At 33.4% G+C, this 22,789-nt stretch overlaps 1 protein-coding gene, 1 non-coding gene and 1 pseudogene across 2 annotated transcripts; 2 read left to right on the top strand and 1 right to left on the bottom strand.

Moving 5' to 3' along the window:
• The first annotated feature begins 571 nt into the window (after positions 1-571).
• On the top strand, positions 572-3,503 carry LOC143548650 (GTP cyclohydrolase 1-like). Its single transcript, XM_077039755.1, has 2 exons — positions 572-1,056; positions 2,171-3,503. The coding sequence occupies exons 1-2, from the start codon at positions 852-854 to the stop codon at positions 3,322-3,324; spliced, it is 1,359 nt and encodes a 452-aa protein (XP_076895870.1). The 5' UTR covers positions 572-851; the 3' UTR covers positions 3,325-3,503.
• Positions 3,504-6,408: 2,905 nt separating this feature from the next.
• Positions 6,409-7,761, top strand: LOC143548641 (pre-mRNA-splicing factor clf1 pseudogene; annotated as a pseudogene).
• A 6,314-nt stretch (positions 7,762-14,075) lies between these two features.
• LOC143548651 (U6 spliceosomal RNA) lies at positions 14,076-14,176 on the bottom strand. Its single transcript, XR_013137994.1, has one exon. It is a non-coding gene; the product is annotated as a U6 spliceosomal RNA (small nuclear RNA).
• Positions 14,177-22,789: the final 8,613 nt, after the last annotated feature.

Here is a 22,789-nt window from a genome sequence, read left to right as displayed (position 1 = left end):
CGTAAGTATAAATTGTTTTGACTTTGTATATAAATAAGAACACATTAACTAGATCTTTAAAAACATTAAATGTAAGACGACCATATTAGTGCGAGTTTTTGAGATCTGCAATCATAGGGATATAAAATATTCCAACTTTCAATGGAAAAAAGTCAACTTCCATGGTGGGTTGGTGGAGTCATGATGTCACACCATTCTTGACCCGACCCGAACCCAACCCAACCCAACAGACGGTTGGTGAGTGAGTCGTATAAACCCTACTTGACCACCACCACCAAAGTGACCAAACCAATACATACACACACACACCCATGTATCTGTATCTATATATCCCACACCCACACCTTTACGTATGTGTAACAGTTTGACAACGATAGCTTTCCTACCCAGATCTTGCATCCTGGGCCCACCCCCAAAAAGACACAGCCGCCGATAACCCTAATTCATCAACAACCTCAAAGATCCAAGGTTGGGATTGGATCTGTTATTATTATTATTATTACTATTACCATTTCTTCATTTTTATTATTATTAATTTAATAATTTAATAATAATAATAATAATCCAATACATACATACACACACATACATACCCTTTCACAATCTCTATATAATTCACACAAATTGCAACCGTTTTCTCTGCCCCATCTCCCATATCTCTAACCAGTGGCCACTTTTCCTTTATCTATTCAATTCATCAAAATATTAACCAAAACAATTATTATTTGTATTTTCCCATCTGGGTTTTTCAAATTAGGGATCTTTTTGATAAAAAGATTCAATCTTGATTGAAAAAGGTGAAGACTTTGATTGAAAAAATTGAATCTTGATTAGGGTTTCTGTTTCTTTCAATGGGAGCTTTAGATGAGGGTCACTATTGTGTGGTTCTTGAAAATGGTGTGAAGCTTGATGATGATTTTGAGCATCAACCAGAGACTGTGGCTATTGAAGATGCTGTCAAGGTTTTGTTGCAGGGTTTGGGGGAAGATGTTAATAGAGAAGGCCTTCGAAAGACGCCTCTTCGGGTTGCGAAGGCCCTTCGAGAAGGGACCAAAGGTAATCTTTTTGTTTTTGTGTTGAATTATGTGTTTTAATGGTTTTATTGATCTTGGTTTGGTTGAATCTGATTTGAATTTTGAGAATTGGAATAAGATGTTTTTGATAGTGGATTGCTTAAAGAAATGATAATATGTTGATTGTAGGTTAGTGGTAGTTAGATAGTGTACTTGGAAGTTAGGTGGATGTTAAAAGTGCTTGCCAAGTAGGAAGTTAGTTGAACGAGTCGTTGAAAGTCAGATCTGTCATTTTATTTCATCAGTACATGCAAAAGTACCTGTTTTTTATCTGCTGTGGTTTCTATAGATGTTGATCTCGAGGTGGCATTTTGAACTGTTAAGTTATAAATGGGTTGATCCTAGTATGTGTTATCTCTAACGGGTCAAAGTGGGAAAATGAATCTATAGCTATAAATAGGAAACTAGCTAAACGGGTCGAAAGTCATCCAAAGCGTGTTTTAAATTCTAATGTTAAAAGCCTCATAGATCATTTTAATGAATGGTTGGATTATTATTATTCGAATACTATCACCATTATAATCACTTAACGCATTAAGTGTTCATGCTCATAAAGAGATTTGAACTTGATGGATAAAAATGTTTCTGACCTGACATGTTTGACCTGTGCAAAGTGGTAAAATAAATAGATAGCTAAAATAGGAAGCTGATTAAACATGTTGAAAGTTAAATAGGAAGCTAGTTAAATGTTGCAAAAGTCATTCAAAGTATGTTTTTAGCTAATTCAGCCTGATCTTGCATGTGTTGACTTGTTAATGCAAAAGTACCCGTTTTGACCTGCTGAGGCTTTTTTAGATGTTCACCTGGAGGTGGGATTTTGACCCGTTTACTTATGAATGGGTTGATCTTGTTTCAAAGTGGTAAAGTAATTAAGTAGATAAATAGGAAGCCATTCAAACTGGTCGAAAGTTATTCAAAGTGTGTTGTAATGTCAACCCCCCACCCCCCCCCCCACCCCCCACACACACACCCCCACAAAAAAAAATCATCTTTATAACGATTGGATTATTATTAGAATGCTATAACCTTTATAATCTTTTCACATGTTGATTGTTCATAAAGGTTTTTAACATGTGTGTTGTTTTGGGCTTATGCAGGGTACAAACAGAACGTTAAAGATATAGTCCAAGGTGCATTATTCCCGGAAGTCGGTGTAGAAAACGGAACCGGGCTAGCTGGAGGAGCTGGTGGGCTTGTTCTCGTTAGAGATATCGATCTCTTCTCATACTGTGAGTCTTGTTTACTCCCGTTCCAGGTTAAATGCCATGTGGGCTACATTCCATCCGGTCAACGGGTTGTGGGCCTTAGCAAACTCTCCCGGGTCGCTGATATTTTTGCCAGGCGTTTCCAAGACCCACAACATTTAGCAGATGATATTTGCTTTGGTTTACATCACGGAATCAGCCCGACCGGTGTTGCGGTTATTCTTCAATGCTCACACATTCATTTCCCCAATTTCCAGTCGGCTTTTCTCGACTCAAACCACAAAAGATTTGCCAAAACTATAGTCGGGTCGGGTTTGGGTACTTTTGAAGATAAAGATTCGGTCAACTGGATTGACTTTTTTGGGCTTTTAAGATGTCGAGGCATAAGTTTAGATAATATTCGTTCAAGAAACTCGTTAAAAGATTCTTGGTGCCCGTCACGGTCCCAGAAAGTGGGGCCTGGTGGTAATCCTGACATGGAGATAGCCGTTGTGTCAATTTTAAGGTCGTTGGGTCAAGACCCATCTAGAAAAGATCTTGTGGGTACGCCTAGTCGGTTTATAAAATGGCTCCTGAACTTTAAATATTCAAACTTGGAGATGAAGCTTAACGGGCTTGCCACTATCCCGTTGAGGCCCATTGGGCTTGGTAATACTAAAGAACTTGTTAGATCCGAGGTTAATTTATCTTTATGGTCACTTTGTGAACATCATTTGCTTCCGTTTTACGGGTTGGTTCATATAGGTTACATGTCAGGTGAAGAAATAAACCCGATAGGGAAATCTTTATTGCAGTCGATTGTACATTTTCACGGGTTTAAACTACAAGTTCAAGAACGACTGAGTCGACAGATTGCAGAAACGGTTTCTCCATTATTAGGTGGGAATATTATGGTAGTTGTTGAAGCTAATCACACCTGTATGATTTCTAGAGGGATTGAGAAATTTGGTAGTAATACTGCTACAATTGCGGTTTTGGGTCGGTTTTCGAACGACGCGTTAGCAAGATCACAGTTTTTACAAATGATTCCGAGCTATTCTTTGTAGACGTTGGGAAGATGATGATATTTGATCCGAGTTCATACACGTTTCTTTGTGTTTTGTTTTTTGTTTGCAATTTAAGAAAGAAAGGTGACAGATTGAATTTTGGGATGCTGGTTTTTGTGGTGATCATTCATGTTTGTATCCTTATATTTTATGGGAATTTTGTTGGATTGATAGGGTAATGTTTTTGCTACCATTTATAGAGTGCTATACTACACTAACTATACCATTTAAAGTGCTATAATATTTTCCATTTGACCAACAAACACTTTTCCCCACAATTTTCAAGGTGTTTAGATTCTTTTTAAACGACCATTTGAATTATTAACGGGTAATTTACTTACCCGATCATCTCCATTTCAAGGTTTTTAGATGTAAATAACGCTTTGTATATGACTACAATAACTATACTTTTAACATAAAAACACTTGATGATAAAAAAAACATAGCCTAATATCATTTATGCTACTAATTTTTAGATGGCCAAAAACTTGAGAACATAAGTGTACTTGATTAAAACATTCAAACACCCCACTTTAGGTTAAAGTATGAATGATAAACATGTTTAACATGTCCCAATCTATGAGAGAAGTGTACACACAACTGAACTAAGAAACTGATAGGGTGTTTGGTTCGTGAACAAAATCGAATATCTACGAATATGCTCATGAAATAAAAAGGAAAGCAAGAAAAATGAAAGACTATGAATGAAGTAATACTTGGAACTGATAGTTTTTACAGCAAATAAGTATTATGTTGAAGTGTCAAGTAGTAAATATGAACGTAGTGGTAGCATAGTATCAACATTTTTGCAATTCAAAACCGTCTTCGGGTACATTGATAAACAAATAATTAGTTTAAAATAACTTATCTTGGGCCATCTGGTCTTAAGTTAAAGATATTAGCACATCATACAGATTCAACAAAGCTTTCCAGTATTATAACTTTGATGCATTACTGGTCAACAAAAAACAATAAAAAGAGTTCAATGTCCAAGCTTTCTCTGTCGTTTACTCGTTTACAGTGAAGAACCCAGGAAATTTTCTTACATGGGTCGGGATTTTTTTTGGATCGGTGCTCAACTATAGATAAATATAAAATTTTTGTGTCCACTTCGACAGTTTGGGTCGGGTCGGGTCAAATCGGTATATGTATACATATCTTTATTTTTCTGATGTTCGGCAGTTCCGGTCGGGTTAAATCGGGTTGGATCATATAAGAAAAGAATAGGCGAAGAAAATATCATATAATCAAAAAGGTACGTGAAGCGTTCTTAAAAATGCATATATAGAATAGAACATATGAAAAGTCCTTATCTACAAGTTTACAGTTTTTGAAATCTAGCTATAACATCATCTCGTTTGACATTTATAAACAAGTCTTTATCAATAAAAATCAATGTACTATGCGCATTCGTTTAATTGTTTTTAGAGGATTTGATAAAAGTTTACTAATGTTCATAAAAAAAATATTTTGGTAAATAATATCTATACAAAAAGAACGTTATTCATATATTAACGAAAACCAAAAGCTTATTGAAAAGAGTAATAAATAATATACTAAATAATGGATGAGTAATGCTAGTATGATACGCAAACAATAATGACTCTTATTTTATACTAGATTTTCATCCGGCGCATTATGCCGGGGCAATTAGAAAAAATCTCAACGTTGAAACATGGGTGTTGGTAAAACCCGAGCGTTACGTCGGTGAATTGATGTGAATTCAGTTAGTATTGTTTACGATATAGACACCATTGGTAAAACGGTAAAACCTTAGCGTCCAAAAAATATATTTTCGACAAACTAACATATAAAAAAGATAAATTATTTAAAATGAAGTTTGTTTGGTCAGTAAACCCGGACAGTGGTAAAACCCAAACGTTGTCAGTCTGGTCATTGAGGTGGTAACTGGACACAAATTCGGTAGGTTTCGGCTATATACGTTACGGTACCAGAGCTAAAAAAGAAAAAAATATATATAAAAATGGAGTGGGCCAATGGTGTGGTGTGGTGTCGGTCAGTAAACTCGGACGTTGGTAAAACTAAGTTTTGTCGGTCCCAAACGTTAAGTATATGCGAATTGGGTCGGTTTTCGTCACGCTAACAAAACGAAACAAAAACAAAAAATCAAAATTGTGTGTACAAGTAAGGTGCCGCCAAGTGGCCCAATAACGACTTAGCGACACCAAACTTATAAATTATATATATTAGATAATTAGGTTAAGTAGAAATAAAATAACCAGATAAAAGTGTGTGCAATAATATTTTGTGGAGTATATATTTATTTTAACCTTAGCTCAACATTGGGCCATGAAAGATGTAGGTCTAGTTCCGTATCTACTATCTAAACAGATATTTTTTAAACGGATATGGGTTTTATCAAACCTAGATATTTCTTAAACGGGTTATAACATCTCATTAAATTAAAAATTAATCTCACCAAATATTTGATATAAAAAACTATAAAGTATGGATAAACTAAAAATTAAAATATGATTTATTTAAAAAAAGATGTATATTATTTATAATTAAAAAACCAATTTTATAGTAAAAAAATAAGCGGGTCTTGGGTCTCATCAAATCCATATATTTTTTTTATAACATCTCATTTATTTTTAAAATAATTTATCATCAAACCATAAGTATATAATTAACTTTCATACAATAAAACAACGGATAAAACTAGTATATATATAAAAAATCATCCCACATTGTTTGTTATAGTTATTTTGATAAGAATATATATAAAAAAAATGAACATAGGATGAGACGAGATTCTAATTTTATTTAAAGGATTGTAAAGCTATCCAGAAAAACCACCACTATTTAATTTTTATTGTTTTTATTATTATTAATTTTTTGAATAAAACAATATAATACTTTTATAATTAATTTTGTGCAGAAACCGCCATATTACGTAAATAAATAGGGCGGGATGAATTTTCAATTCAACTCAATGCATTGTTTGTTTTCCCCATTCGCCTTCACTAATACAATTTAATCCTAATCGTAGGGTTTGTTAATCTCGATCAGTAAATCGATCTGTTCACTCGTTCTTCTTTCTTTCTTTGTTCCCGTAGCAATATGGCGATGGCAAGTAATAATAATTATCATCTTCTTCCCCGGGCAGTGAAGGTTAAGAATAAAACACCTGCTCCCGTTCAAATCACCGCCGACCAGATTATACGTGAAGCGAGAGACCTTCACGAACCCCATCACCGAAAGCGGAAAGAATTCGAAGACTCGGTTAGGAGAGTCAGGTGGAACAAAAGAGTCTGGGTCAAGTATGCTAAATGGGAGGATTTCGACCGCGCCAGGTCCGTCTGGGAGCGCGCACTCGATGTCGATCCCAGAGACCACACAATGTGGCTCGAGTATGCTGACGAAAAACAAATTCATTGATCGGGCCAGGAACGTTTGGGACCGAGAGTGGATCAGCTGTGGTATAAATATGTTCACATGGAGGAGATGCTCGGGAACGTTGAAGGCGCCAGGGTAATATTTGAAAGGTGGATGACTTGGGAACCCGACCAACACGCGTGGCTTTCGTATTTTCAATTTGACTTACGAAACAAGGAGACTGACCGTGCAAGATCCATCAACGACCGAGCAAAGGGTCGCGAGGGTGTCGATGAAGCAATTTTGGCGAAAAGGCGGTTTCAGTACGAGGAACAACTTGTAAAGAACCCTTTGAGTTATGACACGTGGTTTGATTACATCAGACTGGAGGAAAGTGTCGGGAACAAACCGCGAATTCGTGAGGTTTACGAAAGAGCGATTGCGAACGTGCCTCCGGCCGACGAGAAACGATACTGGCAGAGATATATTTATTTTTGGATTAACTATGCATTGTATGAAGAGCTTGATGCACAAAATGTTTCTAGAGCAAGGGGCGTTTATAGCGAGTGTTTGAAACTGATTCCACATAACAAGTTTTCATTCGCGAAGTTATTGGCTGCCCAGTTTGAGATCAGACAGTTGAATCTCTCGGGTGCGCGCTCAAATCTTGGTAATGCAATTGGAGTTGCACCTAAAGATAAGGTTTTTAACAAGTACATTGAGATTGAGCTGCAGCTTGGCAACATAGATCGTTGTCGGAAACTATACGAAAAGTATCTCGAGTTGTCGCCTGAAAACTGCTACGCGTGGAGCAAGTATGCTGAGCTGGAGAAATCTTTGAGTGAGACCGAGCGGGCCCGGGCAATTTTTGAGCTTGCGATTGCACAGCCTGCACTTGACATGCCAGAGTTGTTGTGGAAGGCATACATTGAGTTTGAGATAGCAGAAGGTGAATTTGAAAGAGCAAGACAACTATACGAGAGGCTTTTGGACCGTACAAAGAAGCTGAAGAGAAAACGGGTTGAATCTGATGATGGTGCTGCTGTACGAGGAATGCATGGATTATTTGTTCCCAGAGGAGGAATCATGGGCGTCTAATTTGAAGATCTTGGAGGAAAAAGCAGAAGGTAGATGATGAATGAATGATATACACCTCTAGGTTATTAGAAATTAATGATGTGTGTTTGCATATCTGTTTTGATTAGACTTTGAAACTGTTTAATGTGACTGTCTAATTATAAGCTGACTTGATTAGCAAGATTATGATGATTGTTTCCTATATAGTTTAGCTCTTGTAATTGTTTCCTTTGGTTGTTTGTTTGTGGTTATGGTGATTGCTTCCTTGTGTCTAGTTTTAAATAAACCCATATACAAATTATTTTTGTCTCATCAACCCATTTTCTTTTAAAGAATTGAGTCATATATTCTCACACAGATAAGTGAATAAACCTGACATAGGCGAAAAAGCCAAGCAAATAATAAGCCGGTTAGGTTATCGTTCCATGCATGGGCGGATCTAGTAGTGTAGATACGGGTTTACGGGAACCCACTGAGTTTCGAAAAATTACTAGAGTAGCTATATAAAAAAGTATGAGTGAACCTCTTAATAAATTTGGAGTGAACCCATAAACAAAAATGAAGAAGTTTATTGGTGGTAAGGGGATTTAGTTTACGTCTGTTGGTCTTGGGTTCAAGGCTAGCCCGTGCCATTTCATTTTTTTTAAATGCTTACTTTGCTATATTAACCAAAATTTCTCAAGATATTTGTAGTAGTAACTATTTTTTTTAATCATTTAACATTTTGCTCTCTTCTTGATTCTCGTTATTGGCATAGCAAGGAATCAAAATATATACAATTATGTACCTGTAGCTAGGCATGAAAATGAACATAACGTTTAATTAATTGTTCGTGAACCGTTTGACGGGAAATTTGTTTATGTTTGTTTCAATAAATGAACGAACATGAATAAAAAGTTTGTGTTCATTTAATTTAACGAAGAAAATGGACACACGTTATGGTCGTTTATTTATGTTCATGAATGTTTGTCTATTGATATTCGTTTATGTTCATTTTTGAATGAAACTTTCGCTGGATCAATTACTTAACGCTTTATATTTGTTCGTTCGTGTTCATTTACGTTCACTTATTTTTGTGTTTATTTACGTTTGTTCATATGTGTTCTTTTATCTTTGTTTCAATTGTGTTCATTTATGTTCGTTTTGTTTATATTTTAAATGAACGAACACAAAAAAACGCGCACATATTCATTTTTTTAATGAATGAACTTGAAGACAGATTTTTGTCCGATTAAGTGTTCGTCTCCGTGTTCGTTTAAAGTTATGTGAACGAACACGAACATGTCCATGTACGTGTTCATTTGGTTCGTTTACAGGCCTATCGGTCCCTATTTGTTCTTTGCTTTCCCTTATTTAGAATAAAAGCGCATTCAATAGGTTGCTATGAGACACGCTTAACAGGTACGATATTGAAAACACAGGCCTTTTCTGTGAGTATTTTTAATTGCTGACGATGATGTTTATTTTTTATTATTGTATCGTGTTTTAATTTTATTATTTGATGAACCTTACCTGACTCGAATCATCGAACAACCTGGAAAAAATTGTACTTCGTAGTATCTAAAAAAAGTGAACCCACCGAAAAAAAATTCTGGATCAGCCACTGGTTCCATGAGCCGGTGCTGGAAAAAAACTTTCATTAGTTGAGAGCTTGGGTTAGCAAGAATTTGAATAAATATGGTAAGACAAACAAATGGGACAACTGTGTAATCTTAATATAGATTGAAACATATCTGCCATGTTAGGTTGACCTACAAAGTACAAGCACATTCTGTTGGATTTTTAAGGTTCTTAGATGCAACTAAAGCTTTATATATGGTTACAATAACTTTATTATCACCTAATGATGAAAAACATAGCATAATATCATCTATGCTACTACTAGTTTCTTGATCACCAGAAACTTTAAAAGTTTCACAGTATTAACAAGCAAGATCACAATTTAAAGTGTACTTGATTAAAACATTTAGAAACGCAGAAAAAAAATGAACTGAAATGAACCGTCGGTGTGAATGATAAAAACATGTTAAACACGCCCAAATCTATACAACAAGTGTACATACAACTAAACTAAGGATCTGATTGGGGTGTTTGGTTCGTGAACAAAACGAATATCTACTAATATGCTCATGAAAAGGAAAGCAAGAAAAATAGAAGACATCAAAGTAATACTTGGAAATGATACTATTTACAGAAAACAAGTGTCAAGTAGTAAATTTGAATGCAATAATAGCATAGTATCAACATTTTTTTTTATTGCAATTCAAAACCATCTTCAGCTACATTGATATCATTAGTTTAAAATAACCCATCTTGGGCCATCTGGTCTTAAGTGAAAGATATTAGCACATACAGACTCAACATAGCTTTCTAGTGTTATAATTTTTACGCATTATTGGTCAACAAAAAACGATGAAAAAGAGTTCCATATCAAATGTAAGGCCCCGTCACCGGTAACCCTACTTTCGTGTTGGATTTACTCATAAACACAGTTCTAAATATCAGAGTTAATTAAAACTTTACGCAGAATATAAAACTTTCATAAAACATTACATATCAATTCATAATCATGTCGTAAAACATTCCTTTTGTCTTTCCAAAATTAAAACATAACTTATAAAACATATCAGGTCTTCAGATGCCAGGCTTTAGTCTTCTGCCATGTGTCCTCCACTCAAGCCAGCTGTCTCATCCTACTCACCTGCGTGCATACTAAAAGTCAGCTACGCTGAGTGAGTTCTAGTTAATCATACAATACCATACAACACCTTCTTACATACATACGTACTTAACCTCATAACTTTCTTTTATACACACATAAGTACTCATACCTTCATTCTTACTTACATACTTTCTTTCTTACTTACATACTTTCTTTACATTCATAATCATACGTTTTAAAGAGCCTTTCGCCCTATAACCTCACAGATATTATAAGGGTCTGGTCCCTAACATCACAGATATTTTAAGGGTCTGGTCCCTAACATCACAGATATTGTAAGGGTCTGGTCCCTAACATCACAGATATTATAAGGGTCTGGTCCCTAACATCACAGATATTGTAAGGGTCTGGTCCCTAACATCACAGATATTATAAGGGTCTGGTCCCTAACATCACAGATATTATAAGGGTCTGGTCCCTTGCTTTCGAATATTAGTAGGGTTCAGTTTCCTCTTCGTTACCATACAACCATGCAACATACCTCGAGTATTATTAGGGCTTGGTACCCTTTTCGTAACCATACAACCATACAACCGTCATTTCCTTCTTTTATTAACTTTATTACGTTCATAGACATAAACATACATATCATACTTGCCATATTTATAACGTTACAACCTGACAGTACGTGCAATATCCGAAGATCGTTCACGTACCATCAAGCAATCATTCATACATATCATACTTACCATATTTATAACGTTACAACCTGACAGTACGTGCAATATCCGAAGATCGTTCACGTACCATCAAGCAATCATTCATACATATCATACTTACCATATTTATAACGTTACAACCTGACAGTACGTGCAATATCCGAAGATCGTTCACGTACCATCAAGCAATCATTCATACATATCACATATATCACATATGGCATACACTTATCACTTAGGATAAATGTATTAACAACACATCAAGTATGCACACAGCCCCGAAAACATAACAAGGAATGGGGCTAGAAACTCACCTGGATCCTGTTACGCTCGCCGTTGATCGTAATTCCTTTCTTTAACTGGGCTCGGCTAACTGTATAATATTTACACATATCAATTAACTACTACTACTCGTTTTGTATTTCTATCTATATATGACCCACAACGAACGGGGGTCCGGGGGCAGCGCCCCTGGCAGCGGGGTTCTAGGGGCGGCAGCCCCTAGCGGGGTCCAAGGGGCAGAGCCCCTGGCTGGGGTTAAGCTGCCAGGTCAGCTTGGAAAAATTTTATTTTCGATAACTGCCTTAACACATTTTCCATTAGGTTTTTAATTTATTTTCTAAGCGAACTTCACTTTAGGCGAAGTTAAACCTTAGGCGAACTTGGCTTTTAGGCGAAGTTAAACCTTAGGCGAACTTAGCTTTTCAGCGAAGTTAAACCTCAGGCGAACTTGGCTTTTAGGCGAAGTTACCATTTAGGCGAACTTAGCTTTTCAGCGAAGTTAAACCTCAGGCGAACTTGGCTTTTAGGCGAAGTTACCATTTAGGCGAACTTAGCTTTTCAGCGAAGTTAAACCTCAGGCGAACTTGGCTTTTAGGCGAAGTTACCATTTAGGCGAACTTAGCTTTTCAGCGAAGTTAAACCTCAGGCGAACTTATCATCAGGCGAACTTGGCTTGCAGGCGAAGTTCATCAGGCGAACTTAGCTTTCAGGCGAAGTTCATCGCTTGAAGGCGAAGTTGCCCAGATGAAGGCGAAGTTGTCGCGCTGCAGATCTGTTGGCCCATAACTCCTTCGTTTCTTAGCCAAATAACTCGATTTTGGTACCCACGGAATCGTATGATCGGCGCCTACAAATCCCAACCATCAAATCGGCCTAAAATCGACGTTTTAGGGGTCCGATTTGGGCAGTTGGGTTTCGGGTCCGATTAACCCGTCAAATCCTAACCATTTTCAGTAATATTAGCTTTGCGGGATTAGTTCTTACCTTTCCAACTCAGATCTACCAGCAAAATCTCGGGTCTCGACTTCGGATCTCGGTCGGTTATGTGTGTTTTTGAGTGTGTAAAAGAGAAAGATGGAAATAAATGATATTTTGGGCTTGGGATGGGTATTTATATCTCTCAAGCCCACGGACCCAAGGCCCATTCTCATTTAACCCATCTTACGTAATCTAAGCCCAACTCCCTCCTTACTCGACATTAAATAATTAACAGCGTGAAATCACTAAACATAACTTTCTTTATTTATAATTAAAATTTAGGATGTTACATCAAAGCTTTCTCTGTCGTTCAAACTGTCAATCATAGATGAAATCAGCTGAGGTCGGAAAATAAAAATTAGTGTTCCAGCAAAAAAAAATGAGGAAGAAATAAAAATTTATAACGTTTCTCAAATGGTGTCTGTCGTCCTTTGCACGAGGACACGATTTAAGAAACGATACAAATTTATCAAAAAAGGACAGCTGTGTGTTCAACCTCAGCAATTTTAAGTGATCCTAATAAACATCTCTGTCGATGTGGGACAAAACATAATACTGTTACAAAATTTATAATACAAAACTACTCCTTAATACAAAGTGGACCCAAATAACATACAACATTGAAATGACAAAATACCTCACACACTTATAAAGACATCCCTAAACGACTCAAACAACCGAAGTAACTAAACATCAGTAATATGAAGACACGACTTCAGGAAGAACAGTCACAGCTACGTTAGAACTTGTCTCAAACAACCCGAGCTCCTCCAATCAATCTCTTTACCAAATTCCCAACTGCATATGACACACCCGACTACCCAAGACCACAACTACGGTAGTCAAATAAAACGTAACAGTTTAAACGTACCCCAAGAACCGTGCACCGATCAATGAGCCTTGAATATCGCTAGAAAACCGACACATACCAAAGATGCAACTGCAACAATCACCATGGTGAAGTCATTAACATTGCTTGTCTGCAAGCACATTCTGCTACTGTGGAGGGATATTTGATGCCTTATTATTACTACTCTCTGTCAGCATTTCGGCCCTGATCACACTTCTGAGCCCGTCACCTGATCGAGTTTTGCTGATAAGCGGGATCAACGATTTCTAGACCATTTCCACCTTCTGTTATGGCAGTTTTTTCTTAGTGGGTTGAATTAAGGTTAAAAACGCCTCACTGTTGATGCAAATGCAACTTAGTCTATGTTTCTTGTTGAAAGTTAATATCATAACGCGTTTAAAAGAAAGTTGGAGGGCTAAAGTGAAAGAGTTTAATTAGTATTTAGTTAATAGTTTGAATGCTTAGATTTATCGGTCCAGTAGTTTATGTTTATCTTATTAGTTTGAAAGTCAAGAAAGTAAGAGTTTGATGTTTAGGAAGTTAATTAGTTTATATAAATGGTTAGGGGTATGTAATTAGTGTACAAGTGTAAAAATTTATTATAAACATTAAAGACTTGTTTCGTGTTCTTGGGCATGCTTTCCAACATTTTGCTCTTTAATTTGGTTGATTTATTTATGTTTAATCTCAAACTGTGTAATGCTAATAAAGCTTGAAATAGATCAGATTTGTTAGTTTGCCTACTTTTGAACACTGTTGAATCTACGGGTTTGATCATTAAAGCATTATGTTGATAAAGAAATTATTGTAATCTCATATATAAGGCATTAGTTATATATTGTATAAAACTTAATAACTGAACAAAATTCGTGCGGGTCATCCTGGAGGGCCATGCTAATCTTCTCTATATCGTTACAATTTTATCGGATTTGCCCAAAAAGACGATTGTAAACACACACCTAGATAATATAAAGCAGACGAAAGTTTCTCTTCTAGTCGATGTGGGACGAAGTGCCTTGAGACTAAATAGTTACATGAACTACTTTTTTCAAACTGAGTTACATGAACTACTTAAGTATTTTAATTCTTTTCTTACTCTATTTTTTCTCTTAAATAAAGCTATGGTTTTTTTCTTTTTTTCAAACTTAATTATAATTACATTTAATGCGTATTTTTATTCTAGATTACTAATATTTTATTTAGTAAATTAGAGGACATAATGAATATAAATATAACAAATTACCAAAAGGTTATTCACGGCATATTATAACGCTAACATAAGTACATAACATCTCACCTACATACTATTTTCCAAACATTCTTTAATTCTTTAACCTTATTAAGTTGTTGGTTTATATGAACTTAGGATGAATAAGTGGTTTATCGAGAAACACACCTATAGAAACTGATGAGAATAATAATGTCGCAAATCATGCGTGCAAGATGAACACGAGATCGGATTAGTTGAAATATGAAACGAACTCCACGGTAGAACTAATTTTTTATGAAAACTCGCATACAGAATTGTGTTAGACCCACATTAGGATGACGAAATTCTAGGTTGTAAATTGTAACATGTTATATAATTACATTATTGTGGCATATATCTCAAATAAGTATATGTAAGAAATTATTAAGTGGTAATTATTTGATAGATTTAAGAAATAGGTATTATTGATAGTTGGTTTGTAAATAACCATTTTTGTAACACCCGTTTATAAATAAACAAATATAGAGAAAAAAAGTAAGAATTAGCAGCCGGTTTCTTGTCGGGACGGGTTTTGTGAATTTTGGGACATGCATTTGAAGGTGCTCTACGAAGCCCCATAATTTAATGGACCCAAATATAAAATGCAATTGATTTGGTTTTCCAAAACTACACGTGACGTGCATAGTGAATTAATCTTTTTTCTTTTTTTTAAAGGGATGAATTATTAAATAAAATAATAAGAAAAACTTAACATTATAATATAAAATGATATTATTAAACTTTGCTTATTATATTTTTTTTAACTATATCTTACTCATAACCAAATTGCTTATATTGATATCTTACATTTTACATTGATATTTCATAAATTTATTCATTAGTTCTTTGAGTTGTATAATAGTTTTTTTACATTAATTTGATTGTAAATAATATAATAAGCTTTATTTAAATGTTACATGATTTGAAATTTAGTAAACTCAAACAAAAAATAATAATAATAATAATAATAATAATAATAATAATAATAATAATAATACTTGCTTTAGTTGTCCAGTCATATGTCGTAAAGTTCAAATCTTTTGTGCAAATGATTTTTTTTTCATTTTTAAGTATGGTTGTTCGTAGAATGATCTACAAACAAAAAATGTGATGTTATTGTTTATAGGTAAAAGTGTAAAACCGTGAAACAAATCATTTTTTTTTATTTATTTATTGCAGAGTTGTATTTTAAATACCTTATGTATTTTTCCAAATTCTAGATATCATACATATTCATTTTTAGTAATTAAAATATTGTGCATATACATTTTGATATAACTTATCAAAAACATAATATGAAAATGTACCCATATTTTAAAAAAAATATCATATTTACCTCTTTTCTTAACTCGGCTTTTTTTACTTTCTTTTTTATTTTTGCTTTTAATACGATTATTTACTATGATTTTAAACAGTTTAACCGTATTTTCATGTTTTTCTTACATTATTATATGTGATTTACAAAACCCATGATATAGGGGTATTTTTCTTTTCTGAAGATTTTTGGCAAATCGACATTCCACAGTTGGGGTTGCGACATTCAATGTCTGGAATGAAGAACGAGATAGGGGCTCTTCTGTAGCCTTTTAATGATTTCATTAAAAGACTACCTCTGAATCGATCAGCCTTATGTTGGGTTTAACAAAATGGTAGAATGATACATCTAAATTGGTCAACAAACCTCTTACCCATTAGATTTTAAGATGATACTGAATGAAAATTTTGCCATTTTGTTCATTCACATGTGTTTACAACCATTAGTCTATCACTCATGTACCATCTCCTCGACCCACCGCCACCAATCACCACCATATTGGCGTACTCAACAGTAACTCGACATTTACTGGCTTAGGGTCTTTTGATAATTTAGATCTATTATAAATTAAGCACTAAGTTACTGGTGTAGAGTTTGCCAAACAGCCCATTAGGTTGTGAGGTATACACCTCTAGTGGCCACTCGTAGTGTTGAAATGAAACGAATGGTTTTACTGGTACACCGTGCCCACTTCCAATGGTCACTAGTGACAGGGTCTCTCTAAGCTAAACCATGGAGACCGCGTCCAATCATTTCTTTTTCATTCTCTTTTTTCATTTACTTTATATTTAAATAATTGGAACGATAGCGAATGATGGAGAATGGAGTATAATGTAGGTTGAATTGTAAGTTGAAGGGTGGAAGAAAAACGTTAAGGTGGCACTGATATGACGAATAGTCCAAAATGATAGATCGTATAGTATTACATTTATTTTGATTGGCGATATTACAATTAGAGGCTGTAAAATCTTGCTCTAACAAAATAATGTCAAATGTAGCTAACATGGTTTGCAACATCTTTAAAACCTTATCGGTCATCTATAGAAAGTTGATGTTGTGTCATTCATAGACCATCAAACATCAAGACATCTTACAAAAGACACTACTTTATATAACATCTTCATTGAAATGTCTATACACACCCATCCCCAAATACAATATATCTAGCAAAATTAACCATCCATTACAAAAGAAAAGCCCTAGTTTACTTGTTTCAAAACTGTTTAAATAGTAACGAAAGATTGTGCCACAAAATCGTCCAATTCTACGATATTATAGTAGGAAGGTAGTATTTCATAAGTAAACAAAAATCTTATGTGTGATGGTTCTACTAGAACTTCTACAATTCTACCATTGTTTTTCTACATAAAAGGTGATACGGTAATTAGTTGATTGAATTCATAATCAGTTCAGTTAAAAAGAAATTCTTTATTATGAGTCTGAACTTATGTTGCGTATTTCAAGGGCTTTCTAAAACATCTGAATTTTTTCATTGACAAAGGTCTAAAAAAAAGTTGTAGTGCTTAGAAGAAGTTGTATGTGTCATCGTTGAACATCTAACTATTCTAAAATAAATGTCGACACTTGTCATGTTTTGGTTAATTCTCACAATTTTTTCTCCTCCAAAACTAAAATATTAATTAGCCCTAATATATATATAATAGATCAATAATTATTCACTTTTCTTTTACATTCTATTTATATTATATGTATACATTTTTATAAAAAAATATATATATTAACATATTATTTTACTATATAATCCAAAATACTAAGTGAAATTTAAAAATTAACAACAAACTATTTTTGTCAAAGATTGAAAAAAATATAATTTCAGATGTTATCATTAACATATTGTACTATGTATATCGTAGAAGAATGTAAATAAAAACAAAACTCGAATATGTTTTCATTTTACAAAGTAATTTTTTTAATCATTAATTTATAAATATATGCTTAAAAGTCTAGCACTTTTTTAAATCTATCCATTAATCTATTATTATTATTACTATTATTATTGTAAATTGTCATATAAATTTATAAATTATAAATATATGCTTTAAATCTATCTATTTATTTTTTTGATTAATTTAGTAAACTATATATATGTTAAAAGGTAATTATAGTATATACCAATCACTTTCAGGCATAACAGAGTTTATCATATTTAATTTCTTAGTTTTTTTATCAATGATTGTTTCGGGTTTTTTTTTAACTTAAATATGATTTTTATTGGTTAAAAGTTGGTAAATAAATTGTTTGATACAAGTTAACTACATTCAGGTCAGAATTTATTACGGACCAAAAAATGAGAAATCTGAGTATTTTTAAAAGTTTGAGAATGCAAATAGACTTATCATCAAAATTGTTACGAGTTCAAAGTGTTGAATTGAAAATTTCAAACGGATGAAAGTTAGAATTTTAAACATGATTCGGGTTTCAAGTTTATTTTGAAGGGCATTTTTAAAATAATTAAAATGTTCGGGATTTGACAAATTGACTAATTTTCCTTCGAATATTAAAATTTAAGAAAAAAATGCACACACTTTCGAGATGCCACCCCACGCCTATCAATACTTTTAACTTTTATCAAATTTACAATATTTGTGTTAGCATTAACCTTTCTTTCAATTGTGAACTGAGCGTTTTATGGGAAGCATGTCATCAAAAATTATGCTCAAATGAAGCAAAATATTCACAAAATTGAATGGGTTAACATGTTATTTTTATGTTGTCATTATAACAAAGTCGAGAAGCCCACTGAAACTTATCAAAATCTTCTTCATGGTTTAGGTTAGAAAAACATAGTTTTTGAAAAACATATGTCATTACAATTTAATGCTCTCATTTTCTTCGATAGGTGGTAAATTGAAAAATATATCAATAAACGTAACACTCCTATTATACTCAGGCAAAGTGGTTAGAACTACTATTGTATGAGAAGTCTTATTTCCTAAATTGGTTCATAACCAAAATTCTTTTAATTATACATATATGACACTAAAAATGAAATTTTCAATAGAAAAAGCATTCTCGGGTACGTTGTTGCACGTGTATTTTTTTTATTAAGTTTATTTAAAAAAAATCATTTTGTGATATATGTATAAAATCAATTTATGTACACATGGTATATAAGCAATCATAGATGTAATACATTTTTTTCATATACGTTACGTAATTATTTCCTTTACTTGTAATTTTATAATTTGGGTCATCTTATGTGTGACACAGGCTCTAAATCAAGTTTTATTTATAAAAAAAGATGTATTTGTTTAAAATCACATTTATTTGATTGAATACATAGTTCTTCTATTACTATTTGTCTCTCAATAAATTTCACTATTTTAGTTTGTAATTGAAGAAAATAAGTGTTAATCAAACTTTTTTTTGGACGGTTAATTTCTTTATTATTTGTCGTCGTCTATGGGATTTGAACCCAAAATGTTTAAAGGTTTTGTCTTTGTTAATGGATCACCAACCTAGTGGTTAATCAAACTACGATTTTGATAAATAAACTGTAAGAGTTTTGTTTAATGTAGAATTTATTATTTATTATTTTTATAATAGAATTTATTACTATTATATTTAAAATATTATAATTTAACTATTATGTTACAATCATTTGATGCACATAGAATATTCGGTTGTGGACGTTAGTTTCATGCTGCACCGTTGGTTTTTATAGTACTTTTTCCCTCAAGTTTTGTTGTATACCCGACATTCAACTTTTATATATCAGTTTTTATGGTTCTAACCATGTTCTATCATTTTGTGAAATTTAATGAAATGATTTAATATTACTTTATGAAAAAACATATGTCTTGACATTGCAAATCAATTATGTCGACCATGATTGATCCTAAGATTCCACCAGTCACTAGTTTGACCAACTCAATGAATGGTCTTGTTTTAAAAACATCTGCAACCACCTTTGGTGCTTGTAGGACATTGATACAAAGGTGTGATGAGAAAGTGTCATCTTGTATTAAGAATTCGAGTCTTGTCATGAACAAAGATTATCTTATAACGAAGCTGTTTTTTCCATGCGAGAGATTGATGGGGCTTTGGTCTCATTCCTCCCGGGATGAAACCTTGATAATTATATAAATAAAGTGGGATGAAACCTTGTTATTAATATAAATAAAGTGAAACGAAATTGGTTGAAATGTGGACAAAATTTAAAGTATAATTTTGTTATACCTAAGAAATAGAACAATATCGGAATATGTTGTCCTTAATTATGATTTTAAACATTACATTTGACCAACCACCCCACACCGAATCGGCAGTTGGACATCCCTTTAGCCAATATGAAAGCCCCTAAATTCCTCATATCACATCAATTTGGAATAATAAAGAAGGGTTGTTGGTTTTTTTAATACTCATAATTTATACTCATTGGTCTGTAACACCCTCAACTAACGATTTGCCTCTCAACACTCCCAACTTGTAACGTGGTTTCTTCTATCACTCGTGAACATAACTGACTCTAACTCCATTAGTTTCTTGATGACGTGACATGTTTTTACTTATGTGACATTTCTGACATGACGTGACATTTTCTTCCCCGTCAAACCTAGCCCCATGCAAAACCACCACCGCCCACCTCGATACTATTTTCCCAATTCACGTCGACTAATTATTATTCGTCAAAATTAAAACACCTCTCCCGTTAATAACGTCATTCTTTCACCTATAAAATATTTATTATGAATTATTTATAATAATTAAAGAAAAGAAATATCATTGAAATCAAGGTATTCAACAACATTGAGAGAATCTCCCTTGTAAATTAAATTGAGAAATCTGTTGATAGAGAAATTGAAGTGAAAACATAACCACTGATAAATAAATTCACTTTAGATATAGTTTAAAAGTTGTATTTAATCATAAAATTGTTGACATGTAATTTGATTGGTCTTATTCAATGACACATAAGTACATAACATTATCTCACAAGGTGAAACAACGGCATGGTAATTTTGATCGGTTTGCTACCTATGACACATATATATTGTGACACAATTTCATTCGATGGTTTTGACACACAAGTATAGATTTTATGCATCAAACGACCTAGAAGTATTGATTTCATGTGTCAAATGAGCACAAATACGGACACGTGATAAAAACAGTTTAGAATGTACTATCGGAAATAAAAGCTTTGAATTTTATTTTCACATTTTGTTGGTCAACATGACTTTTGGACACCTAAACTTTCTCATATAACTTTTACACCTTCATTTTTATAATTTCTTTTCATAAAGTTGATCTATGTTGTCGTAACTTGTAAGCGTAAGGTGCTCAATGGGTCGTTTCACGGGTTGAATTTAACACGATTCATAGACTTTCGATCGGGTAACCCGGTCTATTTCGGGTTAAAAATAAAAATGGTCCAGCTAAATGTGGTGACCAAAAGCTTCCATTTAATTATATCTTTTAATATTAGATAGCCCATGTTACATTAATCTGAACACAATTTGTTTAAACTTAAAAACTTTGTCTTCATGGCACTTCTTTTATTACAAATTTATAAGAAGACAAATCTTAACCCGACTATTTTTTATGTGTTGAAAAAAAATATACAACTTGTTTAAATTGGAAAGATACTCTTTAAATATTTATAGATATAAACTGGTCGCCCATGATTCTTCGTCTAAGTAGTTGACCAAATACTTCAATTTAAAAAAATGGGAGTTCTTTTATTCAAGTCTCGTATGTAACAAAAAATTATAGAGATTCAGTTTGAGCTAGAATATTTTCTCACTTATGATGGGTTTCCTCCTGAATGTGAAATGAAGATGATCGGGCGGAACAGTGGTCTGTCAGCGATCTAACTAGCTGTTAAAAAAAAGTTATAAGCCAATCAATACGCAAAGTTAGCCAACAGTTAGTGACGAATCTAGAATTTTTTTCTAGAGGCTTCACTGTTTTTAGTTGATATAATTTCATAGCATCGAATATAAAATTTTTGGATCGGTTCATCGGAGTTTGCGGTCCAATTTTGATGATTTTTAGGTCAATTCGTGAGCCAAAGCGTTCGTAATGGTTTTTGATTATCGGACACTGAAACTAAACCAAACCGAACCGTTACGAACAATTTGGTTCCGGTTTGAGCTTATTGGGCCTCATGTAAAATACACAAAATAAGAAAAATAATTATGCAATAATACGCAATACAACGACAACAATAAAAATACATTATTATAGAGAAAAGATATCACCATAAATCATTTTATAGGTGTTTAGATAAGTATACAATATTGTTAGTTGTTTCCTACTAAACAGGTAGAAGAATGATCAAAAATTGAACTTAACGGTTTGAACACCCCCTTTTTTTTAATGTTCAGGTGGAGGTTCAATTCTGTCATAGAAATGACAATAGTAAAAAAAATCAAAGCGCAGAGTATTTAACAACGGCTTGAACACGAATTTTAACATAACATGTAAAAAAAAAGTTTCAAAATTTACCGAATCAAAAATCAAACCCAAGACCTTGAGTTTATTATTCCCATGACTTATTCACTACATCACTTGCTTAGTTTTTTAACAGGTTTACCCCGGTTTTTTCTATACAACATTACACCATTATTTTAAAACTTAGGAGTTTCCCATGAACCTATAATTTACGATGTAGATCCGCCCCTTCCAACAAGAACCCTTTTAGCAAACAGCTTCGACCTAAAATCGTTTCACAGAAAGAATAAAAGGAAGTAAAAACTCACTCTCATTTTTCCCTTACACTTTACCTTTACTCTTTTAGAGCATTCTCAACATATTCTTTAAAGTTGTCAAACTCATATAATTTAGGGTAAATTTTAAGAAAACCATCAAAATCACCTCTCCAATCTATTCTCTATTATATGGATGAGTTATATGGCAATTAAAGTAAATCCCTAAATATAGGGACACATTTTTTATCCATACCATATAATATATCACATATCTTCCAATCACCATTTACTATATAATAAAACAAAAGAGAAAAAAATAA

The sequence above is a fragment of the Bidens hawaiensis genome, unplaced genomic scaffold (assembly GCF_021521415.1).
Source record: "Bidens hawaiensis isolate Kalapana, Puna unplaced genomic scaffold, B.hawaiensis_p1.1 tig00015206_1, whole genome shotgun sequence".
Lineage (NCBI taxonomy): Eukaryota > Viridiplantae > Streptophyta > Magnoliopsida > Asterales > Asteraceae > Bidens > Bidens hawaiensis.
The sequence above is the reverse complement of the archived record's forward strand: the minus strand, read 5'-3'. Positions and strand labels throughout refer to the sequence as shown.

What these genes read in the sequence shown, in the direction of transcription:
- LOC143548650 (XM_077039755.1), top strand. Translation starts at nt 852, where the DNA reads ATGGGAGCTTTAGATGAGGGTCACTATTGTGTGGTTCTTGAAAATGGT. An exon ending in CCTTCGAGAAGGGACCAAAG is followed by an intron (nt 1,057 to 2,170) that starts GTAATCTTTTTG and finishes GGGCTTATGCAG; the next exon opens with GGTACAAACAGAACGTTAAA.